Here is a 20,871-nt window from a genome sequence, read left to right on the forward strand (position 1 = left end):
ACTGCCCTCCTCACATGGAGATTTCTCCTGAAATGGGAATGGCTTTGAACCAGCTCCTTTTCAAGTAGCACCTGGCCCTGGGCTCTAACCCAACTCTCTTGAACCACTTCCACAGATGGGGCCATAGTCGGGGCCACTTACCCTATTATTCTTTGCATACTGTTTTTCTTAAATCCAGTCACTCACTTTGTATGTGCGTGCATGGGTGTGTGTGTGTGTGTGTGTGTGTGTGTGTGTGTTGTTACCGGGAATGGAACCCAGGAACATTCTATCTCTAAGCTACTTCCCCAGCCCTTTTTATTTTATTTTGAGACAGGGTCTCATTAAGTTGCCCAGGCTGACCTCAAACTTGGAATCCTCCTGCCTCAGCCTCCTACAAAGCTGATTACAGGTGTGCACCACCAAGCCATTTTTTAAATGTCACTGTGTTTTAAACGGAAATTGTAGGCACGTCATTTACCATAAGCACAGTATCATTCAATGATCAACTTAATGCAAACAAATAATGTTACAAAATCCTAACTAGACCATGTCCCTAGCACAGGCACCACATTTGAGGCCTGCTCCTACTCCCTCCTTAAACGCAGGAGGTTGCTGAGTCCCAGAGAAGGGCACAAGACACATGATACGGCCCAAGAATCTCCAGCACAATCATAAGGGCTAAAGGAAAATTTTAAAATGGGAATACTTTTGAAACACAAGCTCTAACATTATCCAGTGCCACTGTGTGTTGTGTCACCTGTAATCATTTGGGGAATCTCTGGTAAACAGCCCCTCCCTGCTCTTCTAAGAATCTATTATGCACTCTACAGAGAGTGGGGAACCAAATATTTAAAAAGCAACCAAAGGTTCTGCACCCACATTTTGAAAAAGTCATGTCTTCAAGAGCCTTCTTTCCTTAAATAAGAAAAATCCCAGATTCAAAATTACAAAAACCATGCTGAGTACGATGGTGCACACCTAATCCTAGAGGCTTGGGAGGCGGAGACAGGAGGATCGTGAGTTCAAAGCCAGCCTCAGCAAAAGCAAAGCACTAAGCAATTCAGTGAGACCCTGTCTCTAAATAAAATATAAAACATAGGGCTTGGAATGTGGCTCAGTGGTTGAGTGCCCCTAAGTTCAATTCCTGGTACCCAAAATAATAATTTTTTTTAAAAAACCCTACTAAACCCAGCCCCCAACCCCCACACCCAGAAAGAGATTCGGTAGATATTCACCAAGCAGCCTCTCTGATTAAGCCCCTGATAGGAAGTCACAAGTGGTTATTAGTTTTTCAATGCCTGGCATGCTTTGTAAGCAGTATTAACCGCCCCCAAAAAACCTCAGGGCTTCCCAGATAAAGTCCCCACCCAAACATCCCTCCCCACCCGACCTAGGGTAGCCCCCAACGCCAAGAGACAAGAGACGCTGACATTTAAAACCTGATTGAAACCACACCAAACCCGTCTCCTTCAAAGGTCAAGGAGGAAGGCAGCCCAGCCCAGAGGGCCCCTCCAAGACAATGAAAAACCACTCTCTGTAACTGGACGAGAAGTCAATCCACAGAGGCAGCAGGCAGTGAGCCCAAGGCTGACCTCCGGGTCAAGGGCAAAAATGATTCACATCTGCAACTAATTCTCTGTCTGGTTCTTCCTCTTCATGCTTCTCTCCCCCTGCACAGGAGTCTGACCCCATCAAACCCCAGGCTTCTGTTGGGTCCTGGTTTGTCTCCACTTAGAGGAGGCAGTTTTTGGCTGATATTTGTCATTCTTTTGAAGTGTACATAAAAGTTTAAGCTTCCTGAATCTTGGAAAGAAAAATAATATAATGGAGACTGCACTGTTTTTTAAAATTTGAAATGTCTTTAAACTGTCTTAAAAAGTATGCTCCACTTGGAACCCACCTGAAACCAAGATCCTTAAGCCACTGCTCTTATTTTTCCACTAAAAAGAAGGCGTTAACCTGGGCATGGTGGCACACTCCCATAATCCCAACAGCTTTGGAGACTGAGGCAGGAGAATCACGAGTTCAAAGCCAGCCTCGGCAATTTAGTGAGGTCCTAAGTAACTCAACAAGACTCTGTCTCTAAATAAAATATTTTAAAAAAGGATTGGGGATGTGGCTCAGTGGTTAAGTGCCCCTGAGTTCAATCCCTGGTACAAAACACACACACACACACACACACATATACACACACACATACACACACACACACACAGGACTCATATAATAAACATGATTACTCTCTCTCCTGCTTTTTGGCAGTAACTGAGCACTTTATAAATAACTTATCTTTAGTCTTTATCACAACCCTATAAGGTTAGGTCCTATTACCCCTTTTTTTACAGAAAAGGAAACTAAAACACAGAGAGGTAAAGCAACCTGCTCAGGGCCACACAGCTAGTGAACAATTATGCTGGGCTCTGAACTCATGTAGTCTGCCTCAAAGGTCCATAATCTTGATCACTAGCTTCAGCTCCTGACATGCTAGGTGCCCAGTGCTTCAAGTGTGTTATTGCATGCAAACCATACAGTAACCTTATAAGGTAAGCTGTATTTTATTCCTGTTTCACAGATGAGGAAACTGGGGCACAGAGAGATAAAGCAGCTTTTCCAGCCCACTCAGCACACAGTGAGAGGTGGGGACTTCAACTTCACTGAAGTGTCACCCACTCAGTCACAGTTGTTCATGTCTCCACCACTGCGCCCCCTCCCCCCATACTTGCCTTGGGTTATTCAGGAAAGCAGCTTGTGTCTGTGGATTAAAAATGATCCTCTAAATGGATCTGGAACCTTGAACTCATTAGCCCCACAAGAATGTGTAGGCAGGAGGGAAGATTGACATCTAATCCAATCCTGCCTTCAACAGAGCAGCCCAGGAGCCTGTGACAGGAAATAGCTGGCTAAAGGGCACATGCTCTTACACCCAACTAGCTGTCACCCACAGGAGTGGGAGGGGATACCCTGAGAGCAGGAATTCTCAGGGTGTGGTTGGGGGCCCTGGGGGGCTCCTCCAGACCTTTCAAGGGACCCACATGGTCACAGCTATTAGCTGCCTTTGCCTCTCCCTGACGGCACAGTGGAGTTTCCCAGAGCCCACGTGACCTGCACTATCCCAACAGACTGAAAGGAAAGCAGACAGGAGAATCCATCCATCTTCCAGGAAGCCAGATGGCACTAAGATTTCCCAACACAGAAGACGGTGTCCATCCTCTCACTATTTTTTAATTCTGGAAAAGCTATTTTTCATAAAAGTGATATTTATGACAATGTAATCGGTTTCAATGAATTAAGACATATTTTAAAGCTTCTTGGGCTTAATTTCTAGTATGATAAAGACTGACAGACATAACCTGAATAAGCAGCAATTTCTAAGAGCATAAAGGGGTTCTGGGACCAAACAGCCCGAGCACAACTGCAGGGGGGTGGCTGGAGTCTCCATTACCTGCAGGGGTCACCTGGTGCCCTCGCAGCAGCAGCCCTGCATGGCGCGGTGTGTATGTGGGTGTGGGTGTTGAAGAACACCCAGGTGAAGAGTACATGGCCCTTCAGCTACATGGTCCCACATGTGTGATAGTGATGGATTCTCAGATGCACCCAGCTTACCTGGAAATAGTCTGTAATGAACGACCCAAGTTCACTCTTCAGCAGGCGCCTGGGGAGAGAGAAACACTGTCAAGCAGGCCTCGGTGATACAGCTCATAGTGACCAGTTCCCAAAGTAGGGCCATGACAATGTGCTCACCAGTGGCATAAGGGCTGAGGCCCAGCCTGAGCAGGGAGGGCACTTTCCTGGGTCCTAGTAATGACCTCCATCCCCAAGGTCATCACAGCTGTGAAATCTTAGAAGGAGATTTGCTCATTAGTTTGCTCTGTAAGGGTGACCGTCAGCAGAGGGCAGCTGCAGGAAATCCCAATTCTAACAGAGCCGGCTGGGGCAGGCCAGGATACCCAACTTTGGTGAAAAAAAGAAAAAAGGAAAAAGCAAGAAGACAGACACAGCATTTTGCAACCTTCCACGTTTATAGAGCCCTTCATAGTGTAAGACGTGCTTTTCACACATTCTTTAACGATGATTTGGTGTGTATGTGGGAGGGTGTAATTATTATTCCTCCTGTACCCATAAAGAAATTGGGCCTCAGAGACGTGCCCCAAATAGGGGCCGAGCCAAAACTGGAGCCCAGACCTTCTGCAACATCTTTTCCCATAACCCCATCTGTCTCTCCTCCAAATCCATCGGAGATACCCAGACTTGACATTCAACTGGGCACCATGGTTCGGGCAGTCTCACCACTGATCACAGAGGGTCTGAGGCCGTTTTCAAAATGGACCACAAAGAACAGAGATTCTATTGACCCAGGCAAGACATTTACTGCGCTGTCCTGTATTTGCCACATAACATCATGGCACCAGGAGTACAAAGGTAAACAAGACAGACAAGACCCCTGTGGAGTCTCTATGTTTCTATTCATGTGTGTGGAGAGGGGTAGAGATAAATAGCATTTCAATAAATATACTCACAAGGTATTTCCAAAGTCTTAAGTGCTAAAAAATGGAAATAAAAAATTGGGAGTTTGGCATCCGATCTCATTTCCCTATGACAAATAAAGGGATCATCCCTACTGTTGCGTCGATACATCAATCCAGAGAAGATGAAGAAGCTAAAAACAAGAATAACTGGTTCCCAAGGTCCAATGTGTTCTTGTGGGAATAAGATCATCACGACTTCAAATGATTTCCTTTGCTCACCCCACCAGCTCTGGGTCTCGAAGAGCAAATGCTCAAACTTCTGACAACCCTGAGTATGAACTAACTCCCCAAAACATGCTGGCACATGTCACTGAAGGCTGAACGGGAGGTTGTTACAGCCAGATGTTGTTATGTGCAGAAAACAAGCAAAAGAATACTGAGAAAAGAGAGAAACACTCATGATCTAAAATTTTAAGAGTGAGCCCCGGAAAGATGCAAACACGTGTTGAACAAGAAAAATATCTTCCTTTTGCCTCAGCAGAAAATATGTCCCATGGTAGATGGAACATTTTGAGATTCAAGTTAATGGCAGGTCCCTAGAGGGCTACCCTCTCGACACACCCCAGGGGTTCTCCCGGATCTGGTCAGGGATGGGGAAATCTTCATCCAAAGTCACTGCGCTAAGAGCAGGTGGGTCCCTGCTGGTCTTCCAGGCTGAGGCTAGGACAGGAAACAGCACCCTAGGAAACAGCCCCACATAGAGGGAGGAAGAAGAGATAAGGAGTCTGCTTCTGACCACAGGAGAGAGAAACACCTCCTAACAAAGCCATGGTGGCTACTGGGAAGTCTCAAAACCACAAAGAAGCCAAGCTCATGAAAAAGTAGAAAAACAAGTCCTGGTAATGGCCCCTTGCCGTGGAGGTTTACAAGGTTGGCTTGGGCGCTCACCATGCTAAGGACACACTGTGGAACTGGGGTCCTGGAACCTGGGCTCAGAAAGCACTGTGCCCCTGGTGCTGTTGGAAAGATGGAAAGAGAAGGCAGTCAAGGAGAAGGAGAGACCTTCAAGATCCAGAATGAGGGCACTTCTTGGAGCAACAGGGTGGCAGGATCTTGGCTGGCATGATGATTGTGACTTGGAGCTGGACATGGCTTCATAAGTGACAGCTGTCCTGGGACATGTACAGTGGTACTCAGGGAGTGTGTGATGCCACCAAGTTGAAGATCCCCAGCAGCCTCCCTGGCTCCCTCCAGGGAGAGCAGAAGAAGCTGCTCCCTATGGGGTGTGTGGGTGCAGCACCCACTCGTGGTTGCCAGGGCTGAAGCAAGCCACAGAGCGCGTCAGGAAGGCTAAGCTGTAGGTCAGATCAGCTGATACAGGAAAGAAGTCAAGAATGGATTTGATACAACTGCCAAGACAGACTTAACCAAAGGGCCCTGGAGCTAGAATCAGCTGTCCCAGGGGCGAAGGGATGTGGACAAGAACACAGTGGAATGGGAAGAGAACTTCTCTACCATCCGGATACTGTGACAATTACTTCTTTACTACTCCAGAGCCAGACACAGAGGTGGGAACCTGCTTTAGACACTTGAAATGTAGTGGACTACAGTAGAATCACATGCTCATCCTATTAACCAACCCTGAGTTCAAGACCCTCTTCAGAGTGATTTATAGAGTTATCTGAGCAGAAAAGACCCATCTGATAACCTATGTCAAGACTTTATTGTCCTAGGTGGCAAATCAATATGCCGTGTTGCCCCATCCCTTACAAAACATTATCTTCTGTCTGAGCAGGTTATGAGGCAGGGTCACCGCATATATGTACAGTTTTCACTGTAACCAAATAGGAATCAAGTAAAGAGCTAATTTAAAAATCATGGTTCATCCATACAATGGCATTCTTTGCAATTGTTAAAAAAAAAACAAGAAGTACTGTAAGCAACAATATGAAAATATGTAAGTTATATTAAGCATAAAGACAATAAGATGTAGAATAGTGCGTACACCAAGGGGCCTTGTGGAAAGAGAGGATAAAAACAGGAATACGTATTTTTAATTACATAATACCTGGAAATTCATTGGTTAATTCTGCTCTGACAACCTGCTGTTTGAGTCTGGATGAGCTGTATAATTTGGTTTCCAGTAGGCCTTTCAAACCAAAATAGTTGACACTTTGATTTTTTTTTTAACACAAAAAACACATGTGTTTTTAAAAATCACATATAAAAGCACTGGATCATGTGTCCTCTCGGTGCCCCCAGGCAAGGAATTGGAGAAGGTTGAAGCTGTCACTGAAATTTAAACAAGGCAACAGTTTAGCAAACGGTATTTCCTGAAGTTAGAGGGAAATGCTGGCCAACAGATATCCCACCCCATCAGACCCCAAGTCCAGGCTGGGGACCTCATATATAGGGACCCATGTTGTCAGCTGTGTTTCCAGATGAGCTCCTTACAAGGGCAGGAAGAAACTCTGGAATTATTAGCTACTGTTACAATACTTATCTTTGAGGAGGAGGTTATGGGAACTGGGCTTCTGGGAAGCGGGTGAGAGATTATCCACTGTGTACCTTGTTAGAGGTTTAACGGTTGGAACCACATGAATAGAGTCCTATTCAAAAACAAGTCCCAAAGATTCTAATATGAACAATAATCACTGCCAAGGTCACCATGGATGGCCTGAAGCCTGAGAAGGAATGGTAGGAGGGAGTCCCCAGCAGGGCACATCAGGAAGTAGGCTGGGGTCAGGGTGACAGAAAGCCCTGGGAACCTGCCCATCCAGGCTGGTCACCTGAGAACCTTTGTCCTAAGGTGACAGAGAACAGAAGGAGGTGAGAAAAGGGGGCCAGGGCCACTTCCACACTCCCCATCTAATCCATTCTGCTTGTACTTGGTGTACAAGGAAACCAAGTTTGGACAACCCTACCCTTGCCTCAGCTGAACTGAGAGGAAGGGGTCCCCACACCTCTGTCTTGATGATGCCATCTCCAGGGGAACTTGACAGATGCTTCCCCATGAAACAGACACACTCTCCCCCTCACCAGAAAAAAAGGAAAGAAAACTGAGAGCAGAAACCCCACTAGTTAATTCTTTGGAAACCTGCTATGGGTTAGACATGGAGTTTGATTCAAGAAGACAAGGACGAGACAGAACTCAATGACTTTCTCCTCCCCAGGGCACAGGAGGTTCATCTTATCAACAATTATCCTCAGAAGTTGAGAGTAAAAAAAGTATCAAGGCATCAGAGACACACAGACCCGAATCACAGAGGGATACTTTTCCTGCACCATAGTCTGGCACACTAAGTTTGCCCACTTAATTTGAAAAGCACAAGAAAGAAGAGAAAAGCAGGAGAAAGACAAATTTAAAAGAACATGGTTTATAGTTCCCCAGATGTGAAAAAAGATGAAAATTCTGATTCCCATTTCTGAGCACCTAGGTTCCCGTGAGGCTCAGAGGCCTAGAATTCAGCTGCCTCCCATCTACTTTTTCCATTCTTTCCTAGGGTTTCTTCCCTGCGAGCAGAAAAGCAATTACTCACCAAAAATAAAAAATAAAATAAAATAATAAGGCATTAGAAACAGATTCCTCCTAGGGTGGAGCCTGATTTTTTTTCCAGTTCAAGTTTACTGAGCACTTGCTAGGCGCCAGGCACCAAGGTCAATAACATGTGTTTCTACATTTAGCCTGAACCACAGTGATACCTCTGCTTTCAGTATGCAAGGACACTGAGCCCAGCATCTTGCTGAGTGCAAGAATCCTGGAGGCAGCTTACCTGGGTCTGAACCCCCATAGCTGCTTCAAAGCTGTCGTGAGCAATAACCTGAGCAAACATTTTGCGCCTTCCCACCATCATTTCCTCAGTCAGAATGTGGGGATAATAAGGGAACTTAACTCCACAGGATTATCCCAAAGGCCAAATGAGTTACATCCCACAAAGTTCCTAGAACGGCACCTGGCACATAGCAAGGCTCAGCAAGCATGGGCCCCGCTTTCTACCCGGGTCTGCTGGACTCCAAAGCCCACATCCCTAAGGACTCCACCCTCCTCTAGCTCCTCAGCATTTTCTTCCCAGTGCAGCCAGACCAGCATTTCCTGAGCTTGGAACTAAGGACACTGGGGAAAATCATAAAGGAGGAAGTCTCTCAGGGCTAGACCGTCCTGAGCAAAGGGTTCAAAGGTGGAACACTGGAGACAGCGCTAGAGAAAAGGTTTGCTGGGGTTGGGGCTGACATGAGAGCAACCCCTTGGCCCAGGCTGCTCCCTGTGGTCGGTGAAACGACATGTTGAACTTCCATACCTAGTTTCATTTGAAAACAGAATTCTGCTAACACCAGCCCTACCACAAGCCACTGAGCTAGAAGGAGAAGGAAGCTGGGGAACTGAGACTCATGGGATGGGACCCAACCAAAAAGGGAAACGGCCTGAAGTTCAGTCAGAAGTGAAAAGGAGCCACACGAGGGAAAAAAGGGGTAATGACTCACTGGCCTGTATTATCTCACCGCTGCTGCCCCCAGCCTGACCAGCCACGTCGCCACCCCAGTTGATGGGATTTCCTGTTATTTATACGGAAACATAATTTCACTCCTTGCCATCTTGACGACTCAGGCTCCATGCCTGTGGGCTCGAAAGTCAAGGAGGCCCGACCGACGTTGGATTCCCGAGGGTGGAAATGTGCAGGGACACAGGCTGAGCTGGGCGGGGACAGAGAGGACTTAGAAACCATCTCAGGCACCGGGCTGCAATCCCCCTTGCACACAAGGGAAGATCCAAGGAAGCAAATCTCTCCACTGGCTGTGCTCCTCCTGACAGGTGAGGTTAAGAGGATGAGGCAGTGTGGATGGTCGTCCAGGATGAGGAGGGACAGCAGTATTGACGGCTATATCAATGTATCTGTCTGTTAACAAGTAGGGGTGTCCCAGGCCCCTCCAAGTACGGCTCCTTTATGGGATCCACTCAGACCACATCAAAAAAAAAAAAATCTAGGAACAGCAGGGGGTCCCTGCGTGCCCAACACGGCAGCCGGGTGGTGGCCAACCAACCTGATGGCTCCACTCTCTGAAGATGCCCCACCTCACTTCAGCAACAGCACGAGGTTCAGGAAGGCAGCATCTCTTAGGCAGTGACACTTGAAAATACGCCTTTACTCCCTTGGCCCATTCCCTTGCGGACCATGGAGCTGGTGACTCAGGTGTGACACTAGCTGCCCCAGCTCTCTGCTGTCTGCACCCCAGTAGGGACAGTGGGAAACGGGGACAAAGCCTCAAGTGGGAGTGTACTGAGCTCCTAGCTCTGTGGCTCATGCTGTGCTGGGCAGTTTGCACATAATATCCTGAATTCTCCAAGAGCCTCCCAGGTTGGAGTTGATTCTCGCTTTGCAAATGAGGAGAATGGTGCTCAGTGTTCAAATGGATGTTAGGCAGTGGTGCCCCAGGCCCACAGGGGCAGGCCAGGAAGGTGAGTGTGGGGAAATGGTGTATAAACGGTGAAAACCCGTCTAGCACCAGCAGCCAGGCCTGGGGTCCACGGTCAGGTCCAAGCCAGTGTTGCCAGATCCGAACTTTCCAGAGAGGCCAGAAACCTGGAGTTTTGGGGGCGGGGTCCAGATTTCTAAACATGTAGGCCATGCCCCACTTGGGCTGGCCCCATAGGTTTCCGGTTGCCACTTCCCTCTTCCGGTTACCCTTCTTCTCTTCCAAGGCAAGTCTATTTCTCAACCACAGCAGGCACAGCCTATCAGAATAAAACCCTGCAGAAGACCACATCTTAACTCCTGCCCACTTGGGGTCCTCTGAAGAAGATGCCTCCACTTCCCTCAAGATCTGTTGGGAACTCATGCCTGGGTGCTCACAAGGCGAGCCCTGTGTTCCTCCTGAAGCCTGCTCACGACCAGAAGGTTCGGGTTCCAATCCCAGCCCAGGCCAGATGACTCCCAGTGAGCCATTCCACTTCCTTGGGGCGCACTTTCTCCTGTGTAAGATGGGGATGTCGAATATCTCCCGTGGGGCTGTGGGGAGTCCTACAGAGTTATACACACCAAGCCCCCAGAAGAGCCGGGCTCGCGGCCCATGCCAAGTGTCTGCCATGACCATGACCTCATGGCTCCACCGTGCCTCACATTAGCTGGCGTCCTCTGCCAGCCCTTCTCATCTTCCCCCAGCTCCTCCCCAGCCATGGCTCCCACCCCAGTAGACAGACCCTAAGAGAGACATGGAAAAACCTGGGGTGGATTTCCCTTTGGGGTTCCGGCAGCCAGCTGACTCAGGAGGAGGATGTTCCACCTCAGCCCTGTCAGAGATCAAGCAAAATTCCTGGAACCTCCTCTTTCCTTGAAAATCTCTGGGGTTTCCTTCACGCCACCTCTCCATCCCCAAGAACAGAAGCGGGGTGGCTGGAGAGGAAAGGAAAATGTGTGTTTCCTGCCTCAGGCCAGCTGTAGATAACTCATCTCTGACTTCCCGGAAACCTCACCTCTGAGCTTTTATTTCTGCAGAGAAAAAGCCCTTCTAGGGAGTCGAGGGCACGGAGATAGTGTAGCAAGACAGTTCTATCCTCAGCTGCCCTTCCCCCTGATTCCTATCTGCTCATCCTTCAGATTTCAACTGAGGGATCATTTCCCGCTAAATCTAAGCATGTGCCCAATCTCTGCACACCTCAGCACTCCAGATTCTGCTGCCACCCCATTTCAAACATCAGACGTGGCTGCCTGCTCAGTCGCCCTCTCTCACTGCCGTAAGCTCCCAGAACAAGAACCACCTGCCTCAATGGCTACCCCAGATCACAGCCCAGGACCTGGCAGCGCATGTCACAGACATTCATTAAGTCACTCAGTAACACAATCAATCACCCTTCCTTCCACACCGTCAACCAATCAAAAAGGGAAGGCACCCCTAACCACCTATGTATGTGCAGAGCTTCTCACTAGAACCGGTTAGCATAAATCTTTCCATGCTTTTCTAACTCTTCCTGGTCACATCAGTCAGCAGCAGAGGTGCCAGTTTAGGAAGAGCGAGGTCCCTGTGTCAAAGTTCAGCCACCCCCAGTTAACTGGAGGCCCCACCTCGAAGCCAGACCTGGCCCCAGCCAACAGTAGCCACATCAGAGGTGAGGCTGCAGAGGGGTGTTAGGAACCACATCAAGCCCCAAAGAGAATCCACACAGGAGTGCCCAGGACCAGCCCAAGTCCAGGCTGATGGAACTCGGGGGAGCCAGAGTTGTGGATTGTGATGACTGGCGATTTCACAGAACGTGTCTACTTGGAAAGGTCACTTGCTTGATTTTAGGGACATAACATCAAGCAAACTCTGCTTCCTAAGGTAGTTTCAGTAGAAAATATTCTAATTTATGGTTTTCATATCGACAGACCATGTACCCTTGATTTTTATTTGGGGAAAACTGGCCACCATGTTGTTGAGGGGTGAGGTTTCTGATGGATTTATTCTCCAAGTGTGGAAACACTTGTCTCTAAATTCAATATTCCATTCCAGAACTTAACTATCCTCAGTCCAGAGCTCTTCCTCATAGCTACCTCGAAGGTTATCTGCTAAAATACAAACTAGAGTTCGTTCTCAATGACACATTTGAAGAGAAAAGGTCCATTTTTGTAATGAATACAGTATAAGACCCAGTTACACAAAACATCTGCCTTCCCAGCTATCCTCTGCCTGGGCTAACCTTTACATAAATTCACACTCCCTGGTCCATCCTAAGTCCGCAGTTAGAAGGGTTGGCTGGGACAGGTGATGGGAGAAGATGATTCAGCTTTGACACTGGACTTGGATAAACCATCAAAAAGTTTATTACCGTCTGGCTTGAGTAGCACCGAGAACTGAGAGAGGCATTTCCTCTTGTCCCTGCAGAAAGGAGAAGCCGCTGGCTCTCCTTGTAAGAACCTTGTCTCACCCAAGCTTCAATTCCAAGAACACCCTTGATGGAGCCATCTGACTCCCCAATTCAAAGTGAGCTCACCTCATCCAAACTGCTGGGGAAGTCTTTATGTGGTGCTATTCATGAGGCAATTAGTCACACTAATTGTGCCCACATGAGTATTGTATGTCACTTTATTGTTCCTAAGTGTTCCCAATAATAAGAATAATAATGACTAGCATTTAGTAACCATTTATTTTGCATTGGGTCCTCTACTAAGGACACTTCAGTGTCTCAATTCTCCCTCCACATGAGGTTGGTGCCATTTTTTTTTATCCTCCTCATTTTTCCAGGGGGGGGGGGGCGAAGACAGGAAAATAAAGCAATTTGTCCAAGGTCACATGGATAAACCACTATTGAGCCCCAGGATCTGAGTCAGAAACTGCTCTCTTCAATGAAAACATTCTACTGAAGAGAGACCTTCTGGCACATAGCAAGGCTGTCACAATGGATTGAAAAATAAGCTCGGGAACAACTTAGCCTTCGCTCCTTCCACAGTTTTAGACTTTCCCACTGTCCTGTGTCTCCATCCTCATGCTTCAGCCTGATTATGGATCTATTCTGCAAAAGGACAAGCCCAAACCAAAGCATCCATTATAATATGGCCGGAGAGCATGTTCGCTTCAGTGTTTTAGATCCTGAAATGCGGGCAGCTGTGTTTATTCCCACAGAAGTTCTTGCAGATGTGGGGGCACATGTGGTTCAGGTTGCTGTTTGCATCCTGAGACATCCAGGTCCCATATATGGGGGGTTCCCAGTTATACTCTGAAGCCCTGTGATATAAAACCTGTCTCTACTTGAGCCACTCTGGAAGAGAAGCCAGAGGATGGAAGGCCCAGATGCAAAGGAAGCCCAAGTCCTGGTTTCTAAAGGCAATGACTTATTCTGGGCTCAATTCCTGTATGTCCAGATAGCATCAACCCAACCATCCGTAGTTCCCACCAGTCTGAAAATCAAAACTCAGAGGTGCATCCAGTGGTACCCCAACACTGGAAAGGAGAAGCATTAGTCAGATTTTTGCCACTGTGATCAAAATACCCAATGAGAACAACTTAGAGGAGGAAAAGTTTATTTCGGGTCATGGTTTCAGAGGTTCAGTCCGTGGTCAGCCAATTCCATTGCTCGGGGGCCCAGGGTGTGGCAGAACATCATGGTGTGAGGGTTTTGGCAGAAGAAAGCTCAATCGAGAAGTCAGGAGGCAGAGAAGAGGTGAGCAGGAGCCACAGGGAAGATGAACCCTTGCAGGTCACAACCCCAGTGACTCACCACCTCTGGCCGTGCCCCTCCTGCCTACAAGGACCACCGTGTTAGTCCATTCAAACTAGGATGGACTGATTAAGTCACAGCTCTTCTAATCCAATCATTTACCTCTGAATATTCCCGCTTTAACACTGGAGGTTTGGGGGGACACGTCATATCTAAACCATAACAGGAGGGCTGGAGGAGGACCACTCCTCAGTGGGGAGTTAAGAATCGGCAGCAACGAGAGACGGGCTCACAGAGGCCTCATAAAAGGAATGATGACAGAAAGAAAAACCAGGAACCATCAGCTTAACCAGCTTCCCACCAACTCTACAAGACACGAGCAAGAGTGGGGCCATGGACTGAATCATGTTCCCCTCAGATTCCTGTGTTGAAGCCCTAATTCCCAGTGGAATGGCATTTAGAGGTCCCCGCCTCCAAATCACCTTGGGAAGTGATGGGGTTCAGAGGGGGGTCCTGAGTGCACGGCCATCATGATGGACTAGTGTCCTTATAGGAAGGAACACCAAAGAACTTCCTCTCTCTCCAGTGAGATGGTAGCCACCCAAGAGACAGTAAGTGGACCCTCTCCCAGGTCCCGAATTGGCCAGCAACTTGATCTTGGACTTCCCAGCCTCCAGAAATCAATAAAAAACTTCTGCTGCTTCATCCACCCAGTCTTCGGAATATGTTGTAGCAGAATGAGACACTCATACAGGTGCCGAAGTCAGGCAGGTGATCACATCCTGACCCCAGCTCTACAGCTGTGTGACCCTGGACAAGTTATTTCATTTCTGTCATCCACAATCTTCTTGTCTGCAAACCACTGATAACAAAGGGCTGGATGAGCTGGTGTCTGGAGCTGTCTGGGACGCAGCACCCCCACCAGCAAAGCCGCCCCTGGCACCTTATGCAATGGGTAGCTTCCTGGCCACACTCAGCCCACAGATGTATTTTGTTTGGCCTGCATCAATGTTTGGAGAAATTTGGACTATTTACGAACACTTGAAAGTCAGGAAATTTCACATAAAAATCTCAATTTCCGGTTCTTCTTGAGAAATAAGATGAAACATCACTGGACCTAGGTTCCCACAGGAGAATCCCCTCTGGACCAAGGGCAGGACCCCGCTCCATGCACCCAAGCCAGCTCCACCCATTTATAAGACATGCTTGGCACCTCAAGAGATCCCAGGGCTGGTGAAATCTGGCATGGCCTGGACTTTTCCTTGCTGCTCATAAATAGAGCTTTTAAGTACAATTTCAGGATCAGTCTCCCAAAGTGAGGAACAATTAGCACATTCCCAAGTCGCTGTTTTATTTGTTTATACTTCTATTGGGAGCTGAAGAACCTTAGGAAAGGCCAGACTCTCAGTCCTTGGAGTAAAATGAGCTCTTGCAACAGGGGTTGGTGACCAGCTCTGTCCCTGTCACTTACCTTCTCAGGCCTCAGTTTCCTCCCCAATAAAATGAGGCCTTGGGCTGGATTCTCTTTCCTCTGTCTCTTTTCACATTTATGTAATTATGACGTGAAATTCAAGCACATGGATAGAAATGTAAAACAACTCTTGTTTACTCATGAGCTGTGAAGGTTTTAATGAGAGGAGAGCCCTTAAAACACCCCACTGACCTCAACACAGGCCTGAACTAAATGGAATCAGGGCCCCTACAGTAGCCTGTCTGTTGTTGTGCCCACTCCGGGGTTGGGTCACTACCCTTGACGTTCTAGGCTTAACATACCCAGAGGGAAATGTACACCAGGGCATTAAAAGATGGGCTGGAAGCCAGGCGCAATGTCACACGCCTGTAATTCCAGCTACCTGAGAGCTAAAGTGGCGGGATCATGAGTTCAAGGCCAGCCTGGGCAACATAGAGAGAGCCCCATCTCAAAAATAAAATGATATAAAATGAAGATCAACTGGTTCAACCTTCTATCTTTAGCAGAGTCTGATAAGCCCCACCTGAGTTTCTGCCCCCACTTCAAGACACAAACCCAACCACACTACCCAACTTCTGATGCTTTCTGCACATGGGCCCTCTTTCAGTTCCTTGCTCACTGCAACCACAGGACCTTTGCACCTGCGGCATCCACCACCTGGAACCCTGTTTTCCTAGTGAACTGCCGCTGACCCTCAGGTCACAGCATAAGCATAACCTCCACCATCCCTGGCCTCCCTGGCAAGATCACATCAACTGTGTTGTAGCAGCTTTGTTACACATTTACATTTTACATGTGTGATTACTTGACACTAATGATTATCTCCCCAACTGAATAAAGTTCAGGAAAGCAGGGTTCACATCTGTCTTTGCTCTATAGTACCTGGCCATCAGTGGGGCACTCAAATGTTTGCTGGTGACTTCCTTATTGAAAGGAGGAATGGCAATAAATTCCGAGCAGTCTGGTTCCAACCACCAAGTCACATGGCCTACTACGGTGCCTAAGGGCTCAGCAGAGCACAGTAAGTGTTTGCAGAATAAATCACAGCTACCATCTACCAGCCTCTAACCCCAGCCCCACGAAACACATTAGATGCGTGAACCTTCTCTGGATCATAAGTCTAGACAGATAAGGGTCTCAGAACTCGACGGCCATGGGAGAAAGATAATAGCTGAGAGAAAAACCAACGAGAGCCAAACAGGAAATAAAACAAAACAAAAAACATAAGCGAAGGCCCCAGCTCAGGTCCACAGGGCCTGGGTGTGTCCACCACATACCTGATGTTTTCATTCAGGACATACAGCTCGTTGCTTTGCAAGCCGCCCCCTTTGAAAACGTTGATCACGGCTGTCTGGACGCTGCAAGAAACAGAGACAACTCCTGGTTAGACAATCTGCTTCCCGGGGCCATTTCCACAAGCAGCTGGGAGCCGAAAGCAGGTGGCAGGGCCAGGGAGCCCATGGCACTAACATGGCTAAGCCTTTTCTCTCTGGAATCCATCACTTCCTTCTCAGGGTCCTTCTCAGGGTCCTTGGGGAGGAAGGATGACTGAAGTCCAAAGGACTCAAGAGTGACCGTCACCTTCTTGCAGGTCATGTGGGTCTTCCTTCCCCACCCCGCTGGTGAGCAGCAAAGGTAAAGGGCAGGCAGTGGGGTCTGTACTCAGGAAACTGTGGACAGCACCACTAGGCCTGGGAGAGTCCAAAGTGGCACCTGCTGCCAACAGGAGCTGTCCCGAGCCGGGATGCTTTCAGCTAGGGGGCCACTGTCTCCCCAGGGCAGCTTGGCGGCCTGAGGTTAATGTGAAATGAAGGTTCCCTGTCTCTCTTTGGGAGAATTCCCTGTGTGCTAGCCTTCTTGCCCGTTACTGTCCCCTCGAGGTGTACAGGAACTAGAGTTAGGTCCTTGAGGGGCCACAGTTAGGGCTTGAGGCCACATTCTCAGGGACCACAGCCTACTCTGACAGCCCAGGAGCTGATTATAATTTCATCTGTGCCAGGAGATCTGGGCCTGTTTTAAAGCACAGGGGGCCACTTGGCACCAAAGCATTTCTGAGCCCCCACTTTACCCCCATCCGTGGAGCTGAACTTCCTGTGTCTACTCATTAAAAAACTCCACACAGACCCAAACTATGTAGACTTTAGTAATGTGCTGAAAGACCAATGCATTTAATTTCTCCAAAGAGTATCTGCATAGGTGTGGATACTAAGCAGCCCACAGAAGCATAAGACAGTATTGGTGAACCCTGCTTGGTGTGCAAGGTCAGCTGGACACCTGCTAAAAGCTCTCAGTGTCCCCTCTCCTGAGCACCTGTGGCTCGTAGGTATGACAACCTTTGTCTCATGCCATCACTCAGCTTTTCACAGACACACGTCCAATCTCCACCAATGGGTAGCAGGTTGACACATATGACTCCATCTAGGTGTGACTGAGGGATGTGGACAGTAACTGTAAATTCCAATCCAACTGTCCTGGCTGGTCAACCGACTCTGACAGGCCAGGGCTCGAGGGAGTCTACTTTATCACCTTAAACAAAGCAAGCTCACAGATGCGTGGGACGCCAGGAAGCTCGCCCTCTTTGTCATTTGCCTCATCCATCACCACCACCTTCCAGAGCAGAGATCCCAGAAGCAGCAGAAACTCACACAGTCCCCAGAGGTACCCTGGTCCTGGCCTGGCCATGACAGCCCTCCGGCCCACCCCTGCGCTCTTTACCTGTTCCAGGCCGAGTTGGAGCTCAGCTGCAGGGCCTGCCGGGCAGCTTGGAACCGGGGCAGGTCGCTGAGCACCGGGGAGCTCATGAAGCGCGGTCTTGGCCTGCGGAAGGAGCCCATCTTGTGGAACTCGAGGGGCAGGATGGGAGTGAGGCCGCGGGTCATAAGTCCTGGTGACGGGTCAGCTTCACCTGTAGGACCAGAGCGTTCCAGCTGCCCGCAGAAGGGCTTCTGCCAGGGCTGCCTCCTGGCCCTCAGTCTTCCTTAACACCACAGACTCGGCCAACACCTGGAAAGAGAGGGCAGCCTTTATCCAGAACTCCTGGGGCAGAGGAGACCACGTCTCACGGGACGCTGGCCGGGACTGTCCAGCCAAACTCTCCCGAAAACAAAGAGGAGACCCAGAAAGAGCCTCTATTTGCCTCTTGTTCCCATTCACAAGTTTTTACAGCCTTTATTTATTTATTTATTTCAGTGATGACCATGTGGTCACCCCAGGGTGGGAAAGTAGTGATCCCAGGGCCCATGAGAGCAGTCCCGAGAAAACCCCTCGCTGTGCCTGACTCTGGTTCCCACGCACGTGGATCAGTCTGAGCACCACCGGGGTTTCAGCAGACCCCACAGTGTCATGCACTAAGTGATGGCTTTGAAGACAAGGCATTCAGGAGAACACAAGGGCTCACATCCCAGCACCGAAAACCTTCCTTGACATGTCCTGTCGGTTTACAGGTATTGTTCAGTATTTCCCAAAGTACCAGGGCCTCCTCCTTCACACCCGTCTCCTCATCAGGATAGAGCTACCGAGTGCTTACTCTTGATTAACCACAGTAAGATGGGAAGCATCCAAAGGTCTCTGAGACCTAGTTCCTGCCTCTACTCATGGTCCATGGAAAAGATATCCACATATATCTACCTGTGCGCTCCTTCTGCAATAAAGATTTATTGAGCCCCCATATGTACCAGGCACTCGCTCGGGCACTGGGAGATACAAGGATGGCCCTGAGACCACGTGCCTGCCCCGTGAGCTTACGACCACCAGGAATTGTTCCACACTTACTCCTGCTTCCTGGTTCTGGATCTTATCTATCCCCACCCACCCCGCCCCCCGGCCCAGAATTGTCTTTCTTTTGCTCTTTGCTTATCTAAATCCAACTTGTTCTGCAGGGCTGGGTCCCAGAATACTGTTTCCCTGTAGCAGCCCAGGAGAGATTTTATGGTTTTGTGGTTAGAGGGAATGACCTGGGGTTCAAGTCTTAACTTGGCCGCTCCCAAGTTGCATGACTTTGGACACACGGAATCTAAAGTCCCCAGGCGTTGACAGTGCCAACCTCACAGGACTCGGGGGAGAGATGAAATGAGATCAGGTGTCATGCCCAGCAGATGCAAGGGCCTCAAGGGCTGGCCATTTTCCCCAGACCTATCTTCTTCTCCTTGGCACTTTCAGATCTATAATTTCCACATCATTGTTTAATGAATCCAGAGTCTGAGTGCATGACTTGAAAGAAGTCTGAGTGAAAGACAAAAGCAGACACTGAGGTTCTATCTGTAGTTGCTTTTCTCTTAAGGTAGTCGGCTTAGCCCCGAAGTGTCAGCGCCCTTCTCATCAGCTAACTCTGAGAATGCTCCAGAAACTAATGACGAAAGCAAGATCCAGCCGACAGTGTCAAGCTTCAGGTTGGCAGGGGGAGACAGTTTTTCAGCCCCAGCTGTAGCCTTTGAAGAAAGAGAACAGACGTGGCCAGGTCCAAATCAAACAAGGCACTGGGGTTGGGAGAGGAGCTAGGCGGCTGGAGCAGGCCCCAGGGTGAGACAACTGGAAGGGCAGAGAGGTACTAGTGGCCGTCTGTACGCAGTGGACACAGTGACAAAGCACCTATCCTAGCAAGGGCCAAAAGAGGCATGGCTGCTCCAGCCTTTTAACTTTTTTCTTGAGGGACAGGAGTCTTGTGTACCATTTTCTCTGATTGTCTTCACCCCTTCACCCCATGCTCAGAATGAGTCAGTGGTTAGTAAAATTGATCAAGAGATGCAGGGGAAGTCATGATAGGCCTGTGAGCTTCTGAGAAGGTCTCAGTAACTCCCCAAGTGCCACAGAATTCATCAAGACCTATGCCCACAGAGACACGAGGTGAGGATGAAAAAAAAATGCAGATTCTCCTTCAGGTTCCTTAAGCGGGTCCCTCTGGGGATTTCATTTGCCAGCAAAGTCCCTTTGTCAAGACAGGACTCGTCTTGATGTCCTTCTTTCAAAGGGCCTGTGGAGTGTGGCTCATCTGTGGAATCATAGGACATTAACTCCCTTTACAAGGATCTTAAACCCGAGGTGTGGCAGGAGCCTCTCACTCCAAGGTCCTAGCACAGGGAAGCAGATGGTGGGCAGAATGGACATCCCCATGTTCACCTTCCACCTTCCCGCCTAACACCCGCTTGCCCAGGGACACTGAGACTCTGAGGGTCTCTGAGAATCCCGACCCCCCTCCACACTCGGCTCACGCTCCCCAGGCTCTACCCAGCTTTCCCAGGACCCAGCAAAGCACGCGGCAGCAGGTCCACAGGGCCACCTTGCAAACAAGGGTGATCTTCAGCCCAAAGGACGATGGCCGCAGCTCCCACGCCTCCGAGGCAAGAGCCCCACACAGCACGAGTGGCCTCTGACGTGTTTCTCAGATCCCAACTGGTTGAAGAGTGATGGCTCCGGCAGAGGTGGGGGGATGGAGGTCGGGGGGGGGGGGGGGGGGGGTTCCTAGCTGAGGACAGAGCCACTCGGCATCACCAGAGCGCCCCCCAGAGGAGGGCGCTGGGAGCGCAGGCAAGGAGGTCTAAGGAACGGACCTGTTGCTGGTCCCTAGCAAGCATGACAAATCGGGAAATGCCAAGAGTCCAGCCTGTCAGGCCCCACTTACACAGGACAGAAGTGGAGCGAAGGAGGAAAGAAACTTGTCCACGATCTCCAAGGTGTAGAGAACTCAGGTTCCCTAATGCCTGATCCAGAAAGTTCCCCAGGCCATTCTGTAAATTCTAAAAGATCAGATGGGTTTATTTACCTCTGACCCCAAGCCTGAACTCACTTCCTAAAAGAAAGATAAGAAGACAGCTTCAGCTGCCTGC

At 49.0% G+C, this 20,871-nt stretch overlaps 1 protein-coding gene across 1 annotated transcript in view; it reads right to left on the reverse strand.

Moving 5' to 3' along the window:
• Prr5l (proline rich 5 like) overlaps positions 1-20,871 on the reverse strand; it is an 80,458-nt gene that overhangs the window by 42,972 nt on the left and 16,615 nt on the right. The window contains exons 2-4 of the mRNA XM_027936603.2: positions 17,765-18,052; positions 16,327-16,407; positions 3,586-3,634 (exon numbers count right to left, since the gene is read on the reverse strand). Of these exons, the coding sequence (XP_027792404.2) occupies positions 3,586-3,634; positions 16,327-16,407; positions 17,765-17,928 (294 nt within the window). The 5' untranslated portion in view covers positions 17,929-18,052. The remainder of the gene's footprint in view (positions 1-3,585; positions 3,635-16,326; positions 16,408-17,764; positions 18,053-20,871) is intronic.

The sequence above is a fragment of the Marmota flaviventris genome, chromosome 9, assembly GCF_047511675.1.
Source record: "Marmota flaviventris isolate mMarFla1 chromosome 9, mMarFla1.hap1, whole genome shotgun sequence".
Lineage (NCBI taxonomy): Eukaryota > Metazoa > Chordata > Mammalia > Rodentia > Sciuridae > Marmota > Marmota flaviventris.